This window comes from Pseudochaenichthys georgianus, chromosome 17 (assembly GCF_902827115.2).
Source record: "Pseudochaenichthys georgianus chromosome 17, fPseGeo1.2, whole genome shotgun sequence".
Taxonomy (NCBI): domain Eukaryota; kingdom Metazoa; phylum Chordata; class Actinopteri; order Perciformes; family Channichthyidae; genus Pseudochaenichthys; species Pseudochaenichthys georgianus.
In genome coordinates, this window is record NC_047519.1 from 9,955,325 (window position 1) to 9,976,167 (window position 20,843).

At 42.4% G+C, this 20,843-nt stretch overlaps 1 protein-coding gene across 1 annotated transcript in view; it reads left to right on the forward strand.

Moving 5' to 3' along the window:
* The first annotated feature begins 1,049 nt into the window (after nucleotides 1–1,049).
* The window catches only part of LOC117462003 (SERPINE1 mRNA-binding protein 1-like), a 33,242-nt gene continuing 13,448 nt past the window's right edge, over nucleotides 1,050–20,843 (forward strand). The window contains exons 1-5 of the mRNA XM_034104026.2: nucleotides 1,050–1,434; nucleotides 14,550–14,730; nucleotides 15,003–15,143; nucleotides 18,518–18,589; nucleotides 20,624–20,698. Of these exons, the coding sequence (XP_033959917.1) occupies nucleotides 1,179–1,434; nucleotides 14,550–14,730; nucleotides 15,003–15,143; nucleotides 18,518–18,589; nucleotides 20,624–20,698 (725 nt within the window). The 5' untranslated portion in view covers nucleotides 1,050–1,178. The remainder of the gene's footprint in view (nucleotides 1,435–14,549; nucleotides 14,731–15,002; nucleotides 15,144–18,517; nucleotides 18,590–20,623; nucleotides 20,699–20,843) is intronic.

Consider the following 20,843-nt stretch of genomic DNA (forward strand, 5'->3'; position numbering starts at 1 on the left):
ATGAGTGCCTTTTTTTTGTTTTAATTATAGGAATATAAGAGAAAAATATACATGATGAATGTGCGTCAGAGGCCTTCTTTTAAAGCCATTTCAGAAAAGTAACTGAACTTTAATCGGTGAAATGTTCCGAGCTCTGCTTTTTCTTGTTTGTCAGCAACATTAGGGAACAATTACTTGCCCGATTTTCATTCAACTTTATGAAACAGTGTAGCATAGACCAAGGACAAACCCATTTATTTGTGAATTTATGGAATCAACCATTCTAGGTTATTTCTTTATTTCATTACACATTTTGACTGGATGGATGTTCTCTAAAAAATGAAGCGCTAAAATGAAAATTAGCAATGGTTATAAACACGTGCCCTGGGCCTGAATAGAGTTTCACTCTTGTTTTTAAAATCAATGGTGAAACAAACTGGAGTTACATGTAAAAGTCTCTGAATATGTCTTAATCCAGTGTGACAGCTTCAGAGTGCTGAGAGCTGTCTGTGCACAGGGCGGTCTTGTCAGATATTGTTCCGCCAGCTGTTGCTCAGCATGCCCCTGCTGGCTCTAAACACAACATTTGCTGCTTTTTATAAACTGACAAATCCCACTTAATCTTATGATATGTGTGTGTGTAGCAGCACAGAGTCAATGCTACAAAATACAAGGACTTGAACACACTGCATATCTTTTTTAACAGCAATAATTGTATAGAATCTATAGAGTTTATGATTCTGTTCATGTTTGTATCTTCTTGGTCGAATGCACTTATTGTAAGTCGCTTTGGATAAAAGTGTCAGCTAAATGTAATGTGTATTTAAGTAATGTAGACTAATGGAGGTATATTTGTTTATGACTTAAATACCTAAGTGACACTTCTTCAGCCAAACCATGACATATGTAATAGTGTTTTGTAACCCTAACAGGACCAGCTTCCCCTGTATGTGAATTCCTCTCAGAAATTAAAACCCGGATTACTGTAGGAGGATATAAAAGCACATAGTTACATAATGTAAATAAAAACATTGCAGCCTCAGTGTGTTCAGATTGGTGCGCTGTGCACGATGTCCCGGATGGTGCTCGCACCGGAAGAGAAGGGGCAGCTCTCCCAGCCATCTTGTGGCAGCATCCAGCGAATTGTTCGCATCAAACCTCGTAGAATCGGAGGTGAATCCCGTTGAAGGGGCGCCATCATGCCCGGACACCTGCAGGAAGGCTTCGGCTGTGTCGTAACCAACCGGTTCGACCAGTTATTGGACGATGAGTCCGACCCGTTTGAGATCCTAAAAGCGGCGGAAAACAAGAAGAAGGAGGCGGCCGCCGCTGGCTCCAACAAGACTGCAGCTCAAGCCGCGAAGCAGCCGAAGAAGGAGTCACAGAAGGACAGGAAGAACCCGCTGCTGGACAAGAAGGACGAGCCCCAGGCTCCGGTCCCACTGAAGAAAGAAGGTAACACAAGCATTCACCTGCTCTTTAGCTTGTGAGCAGTGCATGTTTATTTTCATCGTTATCCTATAAACTGTCATGTACATTTTAGCTGCTTTAGCTGATGCTGAACTGAAAACAGAGGGGTCAACCTGACAGACCGAGGTTAGCTAGAGAACAAGAGGAGGTTGCACCGTGGGGGGGCGCGGGTACACCTGCTGCGGACCAGAGAGCCTGTGAGCGGGCACGGTTTTTCCCGCAGCATCCCGCAGGACTGTGCCAGGCTCGGGTCCGCTGGAGGATGGGCACTACGCAGCTCCGTTAGCGGCTGCAGGCAGCGGGACATTCACCTGCGCAGAGAAACCAGACAGACGGCTCTTTGTTTGCATCTGTCAATTTTTTTTACAACAGTGTATTTAGATTTTGTTTAAGTTTAGTCCTCTAAAATAGAGTTAACAAACCGATGTATTGAAGAAGGCCCCCTGTTAGCCTGTGTTGTTATTAGTGTGCAGTGAGAGCTGTTGTTTAAGCTGCTGGATGGAGACAGTGGGAGCTTTGCGTGACAGATTGATCTTTCCTGCACGTACATGGGTTAAAAACATTATTTTTAACGTTTAAATATCACTGCCATTAGGAATATAAGAATGATATTATATAAACTGTGCTTACTGCCACTTGAAATACCTCATTTATATAAAGCAACATAATAATTCCATATATATTTTCGGCGCCTTTTGCACTCAGCACTATTTTCGTACTGGCTAAACACTCCGTTGCGGTGTTGTTTGCAGTTGCACCGGCTGCACCGTATACTTTTTTTTAATTTTTTTGGGGGGGGCCCAATAGAGAGGTGAAGTCCCTTATTTCGGAAAAAGTATGTATTGAAGTCAATGGAGAGAGAAAACTTATCTTTCGATCCCGTTTGAATTGTGCCGCGAATTACAAATGATCTTAAAAAATAATTTCCATGTAAAAAAAAGTCACAGCCCTGCTGAAAAAAACAGCTAAAACCAGTCAATATTAGGCTGGATTAGTTAGCTGGTTAAGAGGGGTTTTGGACACTGGTCAGGATAGCTGGTTTGGTCACAGTGGTCTCGCTGGTCACCATTAGCTGGTCGGGATAGCTGGTAAAAGCTGGTGGTCACAGTGTTCTAGCTGGTCACCATTTGCTGGTCAGACTGGTATGATCTTGAGTAGAACTTTAACTGGGATTACTTGATAGTTAAGCTGGTCATATATGATGATGAAACACTCTCACCCAATTGCAGTAGCTCAATGAACATCTATCATTTCAGATCAGAGCACCTACCTTACCAGAAAGGTACCAGAATGTATAGAATGTCTGTAAATAAATACTCATAAATCAAATGATTAGAAGCAGTACAATAATTTATAACACAATGAACATTAACACACATTTGAAAATATTTTCAAAACACCCATTACTTCATATTTTTAAGCAGTTTCCTTCAATTGTTTCTTTCAGTTTTTCACAAGGTCCTGTATTTTTTGTGAAATGTAGTAACCGGCCAACTTCTCCCTCTCGGTCTTCTCCAGGTTTTGTGAATTCCGCCATCCTCTGAAACACTCTTGAAAAGAGAAAGAAAAAACAGATTAACTTTTAGCTTTGTGTTATGATTACTTAAATATGTGCACTGTGAAAAAGAAAAATGTATCAAATTTAGTTTTGAATTATATTACATGTATATACACTTTTTGCACTACTTTTTATTTTGTATTTTATTATATATGTTGCATTGTTGGAGGAGCTCAGGTCAGAAGAATTTCATTGACATTTCTACACTGTAGCTGCTGAGCATATGAGAATAAAACCTTTGAATCTTGAATCCAACACTTTTTTCAGTGTAAAATCCTAAATTGTAGGATAGTTTGGCCATAATAATGCTTTATGATCACATTTCTAGTGAGAGGTGTATATTTTACTTTCAGAATCTACCTCCAGTGGATGTGTAGGATCTACATGATAGATATATTACTTTACACCCGGAAGTATGTATATTGTCATACTTATTGTCGATAAATTGAGGGATACATGCTATATTTTATTAACACCAGTATGTCATGTCATTTCATTTTCATTTCAAACCTTTATTTAACCAGATTGGTCCCATTGAGATCATAGATCTCTTTTTCAAGGGAGACCTGCAGCATATAGGTTCCACATGAAACATAAAACAATAAAGGACATTACACATTATATTTACAGGATACATAGTTATAGACATTTACAAGTGCCCATAGTATCAGCAAGCATTTCATTTACCCTAGCTTTAAAAACATGCAGAGGAATGAGATTGCTCAGTTTCAATTCTTGCTGAAGATTGTTCCAAGCAAGTGGAGCTGCACACATAAAAGCTGTCTTACCTAAGACCGTCCTTGCTCTTGGCACATCTAACAAGACCACATCATGTGACCTCAGACAATAGCTGCTTGCAACTCTCTGTGTGATCAGAGAGCAGATATAATACGGGAGTTTACCCAACAAAGCTTTATAGATAAACGTGTACCAATGACTGAGCCTCCGTACAGAGAGTGATGGTAAACCTCGAGTGTTTGTCTCTGCACCGGAAATAATTTAATTTGAAAGTTCAACCGCATATTATATAAACGATATCAGCGCCACACCTGCGTAACACATGGTGCCTCTTATCTGAACCATTTTTTAAGCGATTTGTAATCTATTCTTGTCGACTTGCAGCCTAAATACAAAGATAACTCCACTCTGCTACCACTGCTTACCTCTAATGAGCCTTGGTAGAACTAGTGTCCGAGTCATGGGGTCCAGAACGGACTGAAGACATGTGGAACAGAGGACAGGCATGATTCCATGTACAGGGAACTTTTTGAACCTTTCTGCAGCGATAAATAAAGAAAACAAAGAAGACATTATTAATAATAGTAATGATGGTAACAACAATAATATTAGTATAACTATTTATTCACTTACACAATTGCAAAGTGATTCTCACAACAAAAATAAAGAACAAAACAATATCAACAATAAAAAAACAAATGATTATAGGAATGTTAAGAGACAAAGAAATGCTAAACATTCTGAGAGGCCGACTACAAAAGGTAGACTCAATGGCTCTTGATGCCATCAATGAGCAGTCCCAATAGATGCTGTGGTATACAAAGAAATAGGTCCAGATTTCTTCTATTTAGTGTTGGATGATTTGTTTTATTGATTGATGATGGATGTATATATTGTTACAAGCTGGCTCTGCTTGCAACATAAGGACAACAGTTCCACACCGGAGTTGGCCAAAACAATCATTTATTTTATCCAACACAGTGGTTACAACCAACAATAAAACAGAACAGAGGAGCGGTGTCCTGCTGGTGGTGGACAACCACAGGGTTGTCACACCCCCCCATAAAAGAAGTGTCCCCAAGACACTGAAACATCCAAACCAATAACGGAGCTTATACTTACAGCTACTACATGAAACATTTATTTAATTTTTCCTTACAAAAATAGTTTATGTTTAAGTTACGCTCCAGGATAATTAGGGGAAACAAAGATTTTTTGAGATTGCTTCAAATAAACCACCAAAAGATCTCCATCTACTCGCTGGTAGGAGAATATATGAAGATCTTAAAGTCCGTTACGAGAGTCAACTTCCATTTGTGGAATGTACTGAATGTCTGCTGAGGAATGGGAGCTTCCAAACCCGAGCGAACATGCAGGGCAGCTCAGACGAGGTATTTGAAGCTGTAGGTGGCGTCGCAGGACAACCTCGAGCCCTTTCAGCGACAACACAGGTCCTGGCGGTGAGGCCTCTTCATGTTAATGTGCCGCAGCTTCTTCTCACAGTTGCAGGTAGTCTGAGTGCAGTCCTTGCAGAGGATGGGCTCCACCCTGTCGGGGTTAAACCCAACCTGACACTTCCGGCAGAGCTGCTTGTTGTACACCTTACTGGTTCCAGGGATGCACCAAACATACGCACTCTCCCACCGGATGTTGCATTTCTTGCAGTGGAAAAAGCCATACCTCTGCTCCAGGAACTGAAAGCTGGACCCCTTTGTAGACCTGTGGAAAGTTGTCTTGAAGTCCTTCCCGGTGTCCTCTTCGCCACTGTCACCCTTCTCACATTCATGCCCTGACTCAACGTGATCCACGGATTCGTCGGCTTCTCCTTCACCCGCATAGCTGAGTTTCTTCCTGGAGATCCTGCGGTCAAACACGGGGGAGTAGATTGACACCGGCCGCAGGAAGCGCATGTGGCTCACCGGTGTAGTGCAGTACGGGGCCTTCCCCTCTGCTTTAACCAGCCCCGGGCTCTTGGGGGACTTTGACAGGGCCACTCCCTCTGAGCAGAACAGCGTTTTAGGACCCAGCGAGCACTGCACGGTTGTATCCACTTTGACATTCACCTGCACGCCGCACTCTTTGGTGATGACTTTCCTCAGTGGGACTGGTAAACTGGGGTGAACCTGGGACAAACGCTCCTGCAAAGTTGGATCCTCCTGCTGCTGCTTTGCCAATTCATTTCCGAGGATGACTGCCACTCCCGGAACAGGCAAAGATGGCCGGACTCCCATGGCAACCTCACCCTGCCGTAAATCACAGGACAACACCAACCGATGCTTTGGAGCAGACAACAACTGCATCCCCATTCTCTTGAACAATACACCACTTCCAGTGTCAGTTAACGAGGAACATGGAAGAACACCCTCAGTTATCTATGAATCGATAGCACCCGTGTCTCTCAGTATCTTAACAAGGAATTTTTTTTCACTTCCTTGCAAAGACACATAACCCTCTCGTATGAAAGGGGCATACCCTGGATCAATTTCATCTGCCAACTGGGAGGGGCGAGGCTTCACCTCTTGCAGGGCTGGTCCGTAGTTAGAAACCGCAGCAGCAACTGGTTGCGGGGTAGTATAGAGTTTAACCGCAGCTATAGCCTCATCCCTAGCAACCTGGTGGGGAGAAGCTGCAAGGGCAACAGGCCTGGGAAACTGAACATTTTGGAGTCGCTTGGTTTTTGCAAGTACTGGGCATTCCTTTTTCTGGTGTCCTTTACCCAAACAAAAGTAGCAAGTACTTAGATCTACTTTACATCTGGGGTCACCAGACCAGTTATTTCTGCTCCCCAGTCAAATCTCTCCCCTGAATGAATCTTGTGTGTTAACGTGTATTCATCAGCTAACACCCCGGCGTCTGTTGCATTTTTAACCTTATTCTCATTCAGATACGTTGCAACGCGTTCTGGAAGGATATCTTTGAATTGTTCAAGAAGGAAAAGTTCCCTCAAATCATTAAGATTTACTACTTCGGAAGCCGTGACCCACCGATTAAATTTCATCGTCAGCTCCCGAGTTCCACAAGTTCCACATAGGTCTGTCCTTCTGACTTCCTTAGCTTCCTGAACTGCTGACGGTAGGCCTCAGGCACCAACTCATAAGCTTTTAGCACTGCAGTCTTTACCCTTAAGTAATCTTCACTGTCAGCCATACTTAATGCAGAAAATGCTTCTTGAGCCCTACCAGTTAACACACACAGTAACAGCAATGTTTTCTCCGAATCAGACCACTGTCGTCTTTGGCTAAGTCGCTCAAAAAGTCCAAAAAAAGAATCTACAGTCTTCTCCTCGAACTTCGGTAACAACCTCAAGTTATAAGCTACATCAAAAGTAGCTGGGGACACCCCAGAAGAAAGCTTACCCTCTTGGATGAGGTCCAACTTGTAACGCTCTTGTTGCAATTCAGCTTCCCGCACCACTGTAGTTAACCTTAAACGCTCCATCTCAGTTTCCTGGTCACGAGCTCTAGCCCGGTCCTCACGAGCACTTACTCGTTCCTCACGTTCACTGTCTTGTTGGTACTGCAGCAGCATTATTTCCTTTCTCTGTTCAAATGTCATTTCACCAAAGTCAAACAAAGAAAAACCTGGACTTCTCTGCCGCTCTGGATTTATAGCTGCCTTCTCAGCCAACTCCTCCTCGGAACCATCATCGCCAGCCACTGCTAGCAGAACTTCTTGCAGTACCAACTGGGCCTGTAACATAGTCACTATGGTGTCTTTACGACCCTGCTTTGGAACGTCTACCTCAAAATGCTCTACAATTTTTAACAGTTGGTCTTTAGTACATGTTTCCAGTAGTTCCACACTGGGACACTTCACAAAATCTGTCAATGTAGCCATGATTATGCAAACTCCCTTGAACCTGGTGTACAGACACCTACAAATATATATATATTTGTGTTTCACTCTGGAATACCTCTCCCCTAGCTAACTGCCTACCCAATACTAGCTATCTTGTCTCACCCTAGTCTTCATGCATGCCACGACAGGTGTTTTAAACAACGGTTAACCGGTTAACCGAAATGTACATATCCTATAAAAAATAATTCAAATTTTTTTTTTTACATTTTTTTTCAATAATTTTTTGGAAATACATACATGTTCAAATAAGTGTAGAAACCAAGTCGAATTTGTCAAATGTATTGAACTGGTGATCACAGTTTGACAGCTATAGGCCTACAGCTTTCATGTGTGGAGGCGATTCACTATCAGGCCAGCTGTAGAGAAGACCCTCTCAGCTGGAACGGAGATTGCGGGTATAGCAAGGTATAGCATGTATATAAGTTCAATTTGGCATAGTTTGACCTCTACACCTCACTCACTAACCTGGTCGAAATATTTCCACACATTACTCCTTTTCCTCCATGTCTGTGTAGGACTCTTCTTGGAGTGTAAATCATTACCGGACTATGACTGGTAAAATATGTTGAATACCGGCAAAACTAAATCTCTCCTGTCAAAATGTCTATGTACTTTTCCGCCACACACGGTTGCCAAGCAGCGCTTATTGTTGTTTAGGCTGGCCACTCATGTGTCGCGAGTGTTGACAGGGGGCGGGGGAGCACGCTCATGAACTGTTAGCGCCAGAACCTCGCAACGGCTGCGGAGCTCATTTGCGCCACATTTGGGCCTAAGATGAGGTTTGAGTCTGTGTGATCTGCGTGTAGGGAGGGGCAGCAGCCATATCATTGGCTAGAACCAGCTAGATCTGATGGATTTGGACATAAACGCGAGTGAAGTATAACCGGACACGAGAGAGAGAGATCAGCACCTGCAGCTCTGCCCGCTGTGAGGGACCGGTGAGCTGAGCAAAACACACCTTTAGATGTCACCTAACACATTTAGCTATGGCATGGTCGTATATATATACATTGAATTATTCAATTTGATAATATCATGTAATCAACTTCCGCATCACTCCCAAAAAAAAAAATGTAGAAAAAAAAAAAAATCATAAAAATATTCATAACTCATATTCGAATACATGAATAATTATTCGAATACCTGAATAATTTCGAATATCCGATTAATCGTTCCCATCCCTACCACGGACGTGTACCCATGACAAAAAAATGTCGAATCATGTTTATGCACAAAAATAACAAACCAACAAGCTCCCCTGAAGGAGATGTTGCTTATGCCTATCAGGAAAGGTAATTCCAAAGCTACTCCTTAATGCCCCACACCAGGAACAAACTGTCTACACAATCAAGGCAAACAAATCAAGTAAACAACTATCACCTGGTTCTTGAATCGGACGAGCCCCCATATGTTACAAGCTGGCTCTGCTTGTAACATAAGGACAACAGACAATCATTTATTTTATCCAACACAGTGGTTACAACCAACAATAAAACAGACCAGAGGAGCGGTGTCCTGCTGCACCGAGCAGGGCAGCTGAGAGAGAGCGAGAGCCTGTTCTGCAGCCCTCTTATCTACTGGAATATTTTTAATTAATACCAGAGCAGTGGCATATGGCATGCAAAGAACAGATCAAATCCCGACAGACTCACACACTTTGGTGATGTCCTCATCTGATAATGTTTCATTTTTTAGCAGCAAAGTAACATTACTCAAAGTATATGTATGTTTTGCATCTCCTCAACAATGGTCTGTATCATTGAGTAGAAAACAACTGTCCCCACAATTTCAGGTAGATTAACACACATTTGTAAGAAAAGTTTACAATCTTATTTGTACAGCATTTTAGTAGGATAGCAGTATTTTAAAGTGTCACAAACAAAGTGACAGTAACAGACTGGAACAAGAAAACCAGTGTTTTTGTACCTATAGTACTACCAAACAAAGTAGGCATTTTTGCCACTGCATCTCACAAATAAACATTTAATAATCAGACCCTGCAATAAAATAAATCAAGTTTCACTTTAGTTTTTCAAGTAACTCACTAGTCACTCACTCACATCAGACAAGGTTTTTAGGAATATGAGAATGTCCACATTTCCAGGTATTTATAAGCTGGGATGTTTGGGCATTTACAATATCCCCTGCTCTGGAAAAAACTCTCGCTTGGTACTGATGTTGCTGGGACAGCAGTGGTCGCGTTAACCGTATATTTTATTTAACAATGACGGAAAAATCTGAAAGCAGTCTGTCATTTTGACAGATTAGAACAAACTCGGAACAGCGCCAACGTTTCCCCGCAGCGAGGCTCTGGTGTTATGCCGTGTTATGCATGCCTTCCAAAAGGAAATTATATAGTTTCCAAACCGTACTTTGCCGTACAGTTCAATACATCAATCAATCAATCAATCAAAACGCCTCCACAGTGGGACGGAGAGATATGCTTTGGCCATGGGTGACGGTGGGTGGCGGTGGGTCAAACTGTGCATTGTGTCTCCACCACTTCAAAAACAATAAAGTTGTTGCCAAGAAGGTGAGGCTTATTGACAGGGTGAGATATAAATATACTGTTGGTACTTATCAATGTCTCTAGGTGTGTAAATGTAGCCCTGTAAATACGATGTCCTTTTGTGTTCTGTTGTTTTATGTTCATGTTGTAACCTACTTGCTGCCATGTTGGACAGGTCTCTCTTGAAAAAGAGGTCTATGATCTCAATGGGACCACCTGGTTAAAAAAAGATTTAAAAAAAAAAGTTGTTTTACATTTTTTTTTTTTACATTTTTAATAAAAATCGCGGTAGATTTTGTCAGTCTCACGACGGTATTGGGACGTTTATTTACCGCGATATTCGGTATATCGTTACATCCCTAGTTGTTAGCTAAGACAGCTAGCCTCCTAGCAAACGTAAGGTTAAAAGTTAACATTAACATAACGTTGTAAGAAAGCAAAACGAACCTTCGAGAAAGCTTTTACTCTCAGACTCGGTGAAATGAGCCGCGTTCACACCGCAGGACTTTCCCTGGTACTTTAGTTATTTAGTTCCGTTAGTACCAATAATGTCGCGTTCACACCGCCGGGACTACTCAGTGCCGGGAACTCTTTTGGAACTCTTTTGGTACTTTTTAAGTCCCTGCTAGAGAGGTGGTACGAACCTGGTGACAAAAGAGTGCCAATTTCTATTCTATTTCTATTGGCTGGGCGAATTGCAAACCACGCCCCGTTAGACTCTGAATTTGTTTTGTGAGGCAGCCATTTTTTCCCTCGCTACAAAACCACATCCACACCTGAGCGGGTAGTTTTGTTGTACTTTAAAGCAGTTATGACCACACGTACTACAACACCGGAGCGGTGGAATGATGAGGAAGTGTCGGCGCTTCTGGCAATTTACTCCAAGGACGGGATGCAGCAGCTTCTACAGAAAGCAGTTCCCAACTCCAAATGTTTTGAGCGATGTTCGCTACTTGAGCTGGGAATCGTGCACAGTGCACACGGATGCCGGGTAAAAATAAAGAAACTCAGGCAGGACTATAAAAAAATTAAAGACCACAATAATAAGAGTGGTAACGATTTTCTATTGTTATTATATATATATATTGCCACTGTTTTTTAATACTGATACCTAACTTGCACTAAGGCGTGTCTGCTGCTATATATATTGCCACTGTTACATTGTTTTGAAACTACTTACACTTTATTTTACATTTCACACTGTTATTTAACTTCAATTTACATGCATACGACACACCTGGAACAGCATGATGCCGTTATTGTTATGTCTTGACTGTGCAATAAAACAAACAAACTGGCGAAGCTTTATTTATTGTGTCCCACCCCAAATTTGCAGAATAGAAGAATGTGAGAGCAGACAGGTGTCGGTGGTTGAATTTATCAGAAACACAAGTCTTACACACATAAACACAAGGTCATTTATCATGTCATTTGTTTTAGATAAATAAGGGAAAAACACCAAACAAGGGTTGATGTCCTTTTCCAAAATCAGCCTGAGGGGGTAATATATAATAAATACATAAAGATAAAGTCCATTGTTATAATGGGGTATTTTATTTGTAAATTACCCTTATGAACTCCATCATGTCCGGGGATCGGAGGCCTCATACAGCGGATGGGCTTTATACCCCCTCCCCCCGTGTAGTTCTTCTTCTCTCGTTTTTTTGTTGTACTCGCCATGCAGTGGTTTTGCGGCCTGCCAGTAAACCCAGAGAAGAAGAAGACGAAGTGACGTCAGCGTAATCGTGCCTCAGGGAAAGTACTGCGGTGTGAATGCGATTGGCACTAGCCCCCTGGTGGATTTAGTGCCGTGGTACTTTAGTGGTACTTTAGTGGTACTTTAGTGCCGGCACTAAAGTACCGCAAGTCCTGCGGTGTGAAAGCGGCTATGGTGTAGTGTTGCTTCCCTCCAGAAGGACTTTTAGCGCGTTTCCCAGTAGACAGAACTGTCAGAGCGTTGCCTCTCAGAAGAGCAGCCGCTGGGCGGAGTCACAGAAACGTTCAACTGATCTTCACCTAGACCTAGTGCCAGTCAAAACATACCGCTTTCTTTCAACCACTGCCGTTCCCCCGTGTCCCGCCCTCTCTGCATAGACCAGCATGACATCCATGCTGGGCTATGCTGGTTTAGCTGACTCTTACGGAACCGACTAACTCCCCTTGTGTGTATGTACAGCTCTCAACATGCCCAGACTTGTAGTGATTTTCACCTCTTTTAATACTTTCCGCCTCATTCTGAAAGAAAGAAGTGAAATGTGCCAACGTGACGGCCGTCTTGGTGTGTGGTGCGAGACGGGAGATGTAGTTCATTGAGCAGTTTCACACAAAAAAAAGTGTTACTTCACAGTTTTACTACACTTTTAAAAAATGTTGACTTGCAAAATTATCTTTTAAATTGATAAACATCATATGTGTAATTCGTGGCACAATTCAAACGGGATCGAAATATAATCTTTCTCTCGCCATTGACTTCAATACATACTTTTTCCGAAATACGGTTCCATGGAGGTCCCCCGGAAAGGGAGGGACTTCGCTTCTCTATGGCATTGACCGGTTCACGCAGTCTTCAAAGTAACCAAGCAACCTAAATTAATTTGTAATTTGTCTGTCCAATGACCGTGCTCCCTTTCATGTCATGTGATACGTTGTGTGACGAGCGAACCGTTTAATCAACCTGTAATGTACTGTAGCTAGCAGCAGCAATTTCGGCAGCATTATAAAAAATGTAATAGCTTGCATTTATAATGTAAAGCAAACCAAAGCACGAGTGGCGCTCAAAAGAGAAAGGACAAGAGAGAACAAGGAGATGTAACAGCTAAACTGACGAAATTAGAAATAGATTTTTTTGTCATACATCGTCCTTGAAATCGAGCGCTAGCGTTAGCAATGTTGACAGCCAGGAAGAGAGGCTGGATTTGGCTGTGCCCGGCGGTGGTCCAACAGTTCCCCCAAGGGCCCCAACCGATAGGGGACTCTATGGCGCTATTGAGACCCCAGACGCTAAGATCAAAAGCTATATTATCGCAACCGGTCCATGAAGACCTACCGGCCCATCCCCCAGAGACAAACATGAAGGAAACCAGTGTAATCCTCTTCTTAGTTCGCTGTGTCGTTGTCAGGCTGTGGTGGTTTGAGGCCAAGGCAGGCTGTTGTTGATAGCCTACATGTGGCGCTTCTGAGTGGTTGTGTATGTCCGTCATAGGCGGCGCTAGGGGGTGCTAAAGCTCCCCCTAGGATAGCGATAGCACCCCCCAAGCACCCCCAAGAAATGTATGTCATAATTTGAAAAATGATTTATTCTAAAATAATATGCCACAGTACAGAACAAGTACTTCTAGGTCTCTGTGTTTCATTCAAGCTCGGCTGTGTGTGTGGCAGGCGCGCATTTAGTGTGATTAAGCAAGAGAGAGAGAGAGAGCGTACCGGTGCCAGGGACCGTGTTGTTAACATCTGTTTAGCTAGCTGCACTAAGCAGTTTCTACAACAAGGTGAAGGGAATGTCCTCTCCTGTCAGACTGAGGGGCTCAGGTGAGCTAAAGGACTCTCTGAGTGTTTAGATAGTTAACTTTAGTCTAAGTTATCTCAGTGGGTCTCAAACGGTTTGGTCACGATTTATGTAAACAAGTATTTCCGAGGCACACCTTCATATGATCATTATAGTTAGGCTAAGAGAATAAATGAAAAACAGTTATGAAATACTATATGGCAGTAAAACAAGAGTACAGTTTAAAAGGAGAGTGATTAGTAAAATATCCATAAAGAAAAAGTAAATCTGTGTACAGTTCTGTTTCATATGGGTGTTGGCCCAAAACAATATTTGCACCGGGGCCAATCACAACCTTGTTACGCCACTGGTTGTTTGATATATTATTTATGTATACATTTATAATGTCTGCATTTGGGCAGACAATATGAGGAAAATAATATAACAATATGCAAAATAATGCAATAAAAAATTAACCAAATAATATACACTTTAATATATATATATATATTAAAGTGTACTGACTTGTGATTGCTACTAAAATGATACAAATTGCTTGTTGTTGGAAAAATAAAAGGACATTCTTTTAAAAAAATTGAACTCAACATAAAAACATAAAAAGATTTGAACTGCAGTTGTTATTGAAAAGATGCAGTCTTTTGTGTTGTGTTTATGCCACCATGTGACATTGCGATGAAAGTGAAATACATGAATTGCAGCCCTATTCTTTGCATAATACATTTTCAATATTCATATTGTCCTTTCTTTAATTATGTTTTGGCTATTTCTATCCAAGTACTTAAAAAACATACTTAATTTACCCACTTTTTCTTGCCCAATAAAGCGTTTTCTAAAAAACAGCAAGTGCTGACTGTCACCGGCACAAATAACTACAATAAAGAGTTATAAATCTCTGCCTTCTGAAGGTTTGACTCTATGCTCCTGATCATAAGGTATCAGGCGAGTGGGCCGAAGACCAGACCAGCAGGGCCAGCCTGGCTCCCAGAACCAGGGGGGGCAGGGTGAAGGGCGACCTGGAGACAAGAGGCCGGACCGGAGACCTCCTCGCGAGCGGCGCTTTGAGAAGCCGACTGAGGACAAGCCTGAGGGAGGTGGAGAGTTCTCCGTGGACAAGTGGGTAGCTGTGATGAATAACCGAGTGCACATATAGACAGGCTGATAAACTCAAGGCTGTCTGCCTCGGTCACAAGACCATGTGGGGGTGTATGCATGGATTAAGTGTTTGATATAATCTGAGCTCACTTAACCTCAACATCACTGCCGTCTGTAATGTATGTGAAGCGTTGTACTGTCACAGGCATTAAGAGCAGATGGGCATCTCTGTCACATGAGCTTAAGTGTTGATCACGACTGATACGGTTTATTTTTATGTTTGTGTCCATTAGGCCTTCTGGAGACAGGCCCCCCAGAGGGCGTGGTGGCGGACGGGGTGGGCGCGGTGGAAGAGGACGGGGCATGGGCCGGGGAGAGGGCTTCGACTCCCGTGGCAAACGAGACTTCGACAGACACAGTGGCAATGACAAATCGTGAGTCAGCCCTCAACTGAGCCCTTAGCAGACCAGTGGATGTATACATAGAAATGAGTACTTACAAAAGCATCCCAGTCTTGAGTCTTTATGATCAAGAGGTTGCTTTTGAGCTCTTTAACGTCCAAATGTTGCCAGGACCAAGTGGCACATAAATAAGTGGCGATGTCAGGATGTTGTAATCCGACCCGGAAGTTATCGTATGAGGTGGTCCCTCGTCAAAAAACAATGTGATTTTTGCATCAAATTTTGTAATTCTGCAAAAACTGTGGCAAACATGCGTTTATGATTATTGCACCTATGGTAAAAGCAATCTTCAGAAGTAAAAAGCTAACCTATAAACAAACTACATCACATCTACATGACTTCATATCATTCGCCACCGCTAAGCTAAAGGCGGCTAATGTTCTGTGTTATGACTTTAGTCTTATTTAGCAACTTGTTAGCACAACATTTAAAAATGTCTTCAACCTGTGTTAAACACAGACCTTAAAGGTGGGGTAGGTAATTCACCTCAGAAACACTTGTTGTTATATTCCATGGAATGCTCTTAACATCCCGATAGCAATGAATATCTTAAATGCTTTGACAATAAATACATTAAAAAAAACGTCATCAGTGGAAGCCGTAGCGCTGTAAAAAGCACGACCAATCATCTGAGCCGGCCCGGCTAAAGTAACTGGATGGCCTACCTGCCTGTCAGCCTTCCATCTGTGCACAAACTTATCTCGTGCCCTCATTGGTCATGTGTGTGTCGTGTGTGTTGGAGGAGGGGCTCTGTGAGGAAGTGGCAGATCTTTTCCGGCTGTGTATTTTCAAATTCTAGCGCACTCGAGCTGGTTTCTCAAATTACCTACCCCACCTTTCAAAGGTCACTTATGCAAAATCCACTTCTTCATGTCTCTTCTACATCAACATGTGTCCCCTCTTCTCCATGTCTCTTCTACATCAACATGTGTCCCCTCTTCTCCATGTCTCTTCTACATCAACATGTGTCCCCTCTTTTTCATGTCTCTTCTACATCACCATGTGTCCCCTCTTCTTCATGTCTTTTCTACATCAACATGTGTCCCCTCTTCTTCATGTCTCTTCTACATCAACATGTGTCCCCTCTTCTTCATGTCTCTTCTACATCAACATGTGTCCCCTCTTCTTCATGTCTCTTCTACATCAACATGTGTCCCCTCTTCTTCATGTCTCTTCTACATCAACATGTGTCCCCTCTTCGCCATGTCTCTTATACATCAACATGTGTCCCCTCTTCTTCATGTCTCTTCTACATCAACATGTGTCCCCTCTTCTCCATGTCTCTTCTACATCAACATGTGTCCCCTCTTTTTCATGTCTCTTCTACATCACCATGTGTCCCCTCTTCTTCATGTCTTTTCTACATCAACATGTGTCCCCTCTTCTTCATGTCTCTTCTACATCAACATGTGTCCCCTCTTCTCCATGTCTCTTCTACATCAACATGTGTCCCCTCTTCTTCATGTCTCTTCTACATCAACATGTGTCCCCTCTTCTTCATGTCTCTTCTACATCAACATGTGTCCCCTCTTCGCCATGTCTCTTATACATCAACATGTGTCCCCTCTTCTTCATGTCTCTTCTACATCAACATGTGTTCCCTCTTCTTCTTGTCTCTTCTACATCAACATGTGTTCCCTCTTCTTCTTGTCTCTTCTACATCAACATGTGTCCCCTCTTCTTCATGTCTCTTCTACATCAACATGTGTCCCCTCTTCTCCATGTCTCTTCTACATCAACATGTGTCCCCTCTTCTCCATGTCTCTTCTACATCAACATGTGTCCCCTCTTCTCCATGTCTTTTCTACATCAACATGTGTCCCCTCTTCTCCATGTCTCTTCTACATCAACATGTGTCCCCTCTTCTCCATGTCTCTTCTACATCAACATGTGTCCCCTCTGCGTAAAGAGACTCTGACAGTTTCAGGAACAAAGATTCTCTCACTTTTTGTCCTGATCCATTTATATAAAAACCTGTCTGAAAATGAGCTGATCAGATTTTGGCCACTTTGTGTCATAACGATGTTTTGTCTTGTGTAACCATTAGCCAATCAGCAACCAAGGTTACCCCCCCCCCCACACCTTATCACCTGAATCTCCTCCTCGAGCACCGTTGTGTTCTTTGTAACCAAATCTCTCTCAGAGGGGCGTGGGGAGGGGCTCCTTATTTTCATCTAAAGTAACTGACACAGAATCAGCACTTTGGAAACAGGGCTGAAACAGAGGGGATTATGGGTAATGCTGCAATGATCTGTTTGGTGTTTTGAGCCAAAAACTTCAGAGACATGTTTGTATCTGAGAGCTGTAATATATTGATGAAAAACAGTATAATAGGGAACCTTTAATCCAGGTCTCTAACCAAAAACATGTTGAAAGAAACATAGATGTTAAGACGAGTGGACAGGAAGTGGTCAAATGTGAACTCAGTCCTGGGTTTTAGGGCTCATGTCTGCACCACTCCATAGTCTATTGGCAGTTGTATCCTACTCAGGTACATGTACTTTATATTGGATATGCATTGAACAGTCCAACCCAAATGGCATCTTGACAAAACGTTCTTTAATGACATCACAGTTACAGGGTTTCCGTTATCCGATAATTACTGGCTATTTTTTACTCAGAAAATCTGTTAAATGCACACATTGATATCCCTCCGCTCATAATGTCCGCTTTGGTATACATAACAAACCTGATGCAGAGGGGATGTGCTGAAGATTCTATATTTCTACTGGCTTCACAAACACACAGCGTTGGGTTGTGTGAGTCACAGGCGGTGAGCTTTTGTCTTGGCATTGTGTGGGATTGTTTGTTCCGTGTTTGGACCGAGGACAGCGCTGTGGAACTTGTTCACAGCGTTTGTGTAACATGGGTTGGACTGCAATTGGATTTGCAAGGGATAAAGTTTCTTAGCAACTGCCAGCTGGTACTGGTCAGATAAATGCAGGGAGAAAAACCAGACTGCCAATATTTGCAGTCAATAATTATTATTTGTATTCATATAAACGAAAGACTGGATTGTTTGTAGAGCAGATCTCAGTGGCGCAAAGCTACCACTTGTGTTGTGATAAAAGAACGATGATGTCATTCTTCCTATGCCTGCTGATCAGTTGGTTTAGGTCAATAAGCACACATCATATTTGAGCAGAATATTCACCATGTGTCAGATTATTAAAATCTTCCAGGAGCCAATTATTTTCTAACGCAGACACCCCGCTCCGTGAAGCTTCCTTTGAAAACCAAGTTGAGGTTAAGGGCTGTTGCTGCTGGTAGAATTGACTGTTCATTGTGAGCTGAGTGTGTATTTAGGCAGCATAAATCAGTGTGTGTTTTCTCTCCGTTTGCTCCAGCAATCAGAAAATCGAGGAGAAGCGCAGCGGCAGCGGCTCGCACAACTGGGGCGCCGTGAAGGATGAACCGAGGTGAGGTGAAAGAACGGACACACGGCCTGCTTGTCTGTGCGGTCTGCTCGGTGATCATGCACATGGGATAGGAGTTCATATGAGGCTTGCTGCGCGTTTCAAATAATCCAGTTTTAACGGGTGCATTATTTACTTTTGGGTCAATGCATATGTGATCATTCTATAAAGTTTTAACTTCAGTAACTATTGTAAGTGTTTAATACAATTTGATCAAATATGTTCATCACTAGGGTTGCCATGGAAATATCCAAGGTGGGAACTTTCCATGGAAAATAAAAGGGTTATCTGCTCGGGCTGTATTTATATAATGTGACGAGCTTCATGAAAACATTATTAACGTGCTATGTGGTGAGTTAGCTATTTAGCAGCTAAAGTAGCCATGGACACATGTATTGCTCTGTCATTATGAACTCAATGTTATGGCTGAGTAATAATAACACTAAGGGTTTAGATTGGTTCCCCATTAGCCCCTTGTTGTTGAAAAGTTGTCTTTTAAAGTTTAACTAATTGTAAAAAGTTATTTGAAAATGTAAGCTTACAAAACCTGGGGCCATGCTTAAACTTAAAGTTTAAAAGTGAACAACTTTAACAATAAATAATGAAGGGAAATGTCTGAAACCCCTCGGTTGGTTACATCCCTCGTAGTAACAGCTTGCTTGATAAACTAGCAGGAGGTGTAAACAGGTTATAAACGGTGTACTTTAGGCTACTTTTGAATGCAGACTGAATAACATTAAATATTAAAAAGATATTCACTCCAGCTTTACAATCAAAACTCATTTAGTGTTATGGCTCTTGTTAGTAGTGTTGGCAGGAGTGATGGGACCATGTGTCATTTAATGGGATTCTACGGCTCAGGGAGTTCATGTACTGATCTACCAATCAGAGGTTCAACATGTTGAAGTGTCTTCGGGTCAGACATCGACCCCCAAACTGCTCCTGTAGTCATATCTACAGTATTGAAGCGTATGCAAGTTGCTTTGGATAAAAGTAAGTAACATATAACTTAATGCATGCTTTGACCAAAACATGCAATAAGAACTAATATCACCTGTAAATAACCCCTTTGAAATAAGTTCATGTTTTACTTCCGTAACATAGTGACATCACTACGTAATTCTCACACTACTTTTGGCTAGCGATTCAACACATTGTACATGATGGCTAAGGGGCGGGACATCTCTAAGGGGTTGACCAATCACAACAGAGCCGGCCAGCTAACCAATCAGAGCAGATTGGGCTCTGGTTTCAGACAGAAGGTGAAAAGAGGTGCTGCAGCACAGGCAGGATGAGAAAGATAAAGAGCTTTGTGAACATTAAAGCGTGGAGACGTGTCACAGTAGAGACACACAATTAGGGCTGCACGATGGAAATAATCTAATTGGGATTTTTCTGACTGCGATTCGATTTGCGATATTTGTTTTTAAGCGACCCAACGGAAGTTTATTGTAAAATGCGGCCATATCTCCGGCTAGGAAGGTCGTATCAACGTGCTCCCGTCTCAAGCACCCCCGCAGCCCGAGCTACGAGTGAAAGAACTAAACTTACATGAAACTTCTGTTGGGTTGCTTTAAAGTCAAGCTTCAGTTTAAGATTCACCCTGTAATAGAAACATGGAGCATTACTAACCTGACTCGGATGGTTTCACCAAACCATCTAAAGCTCCATTGGAAGCCATTTGGAAAGGGCAGGCACTTTCAAAAGCACTTGGCAGGTGATTGGATCAATCTGTCTATCACCTTCTATCATGGGCCACTTCTGTTCATCATTTCAAATCGCGATTTCGATTTAAAATCGATTACTCGTTCAGCCCTACACAGAATACAAATTATCAACATGGAAAGGAACATCGGGCTCCTTTTTTCAACTATTTTTAGAGTGCAAAATTCCCAAGCTTGACTTGCCCTGGAAATGTTCCAACTCTTTGCAGAGTAAAGAGTCTATAGGTGCGTTTGTGAGCTACTTTAGTAAAAGATCATGTCTGAGCTGCAGGCAGTATATCACTATTGACAAAGTGGCTGTGTGTGTTCCCAGTGAGGCTGAACCGACTGCTGCTTCAGAGACGACCCCCGAGGGAGAGGAGAGCGCACCTGCTGGCTCTGAGAACAAGTGAGTACCTGTCTGATGTTCGCCTAATGGATTTCCCCTGTTTAACGACTCCATAAAACAGCAGTTTAAAGGCACTGTTATGTAATCGCACTGAGGTGTTTTCCTTCTGATTCTAGTAGTTGTTCTGTGCCACAGACAGTATCTC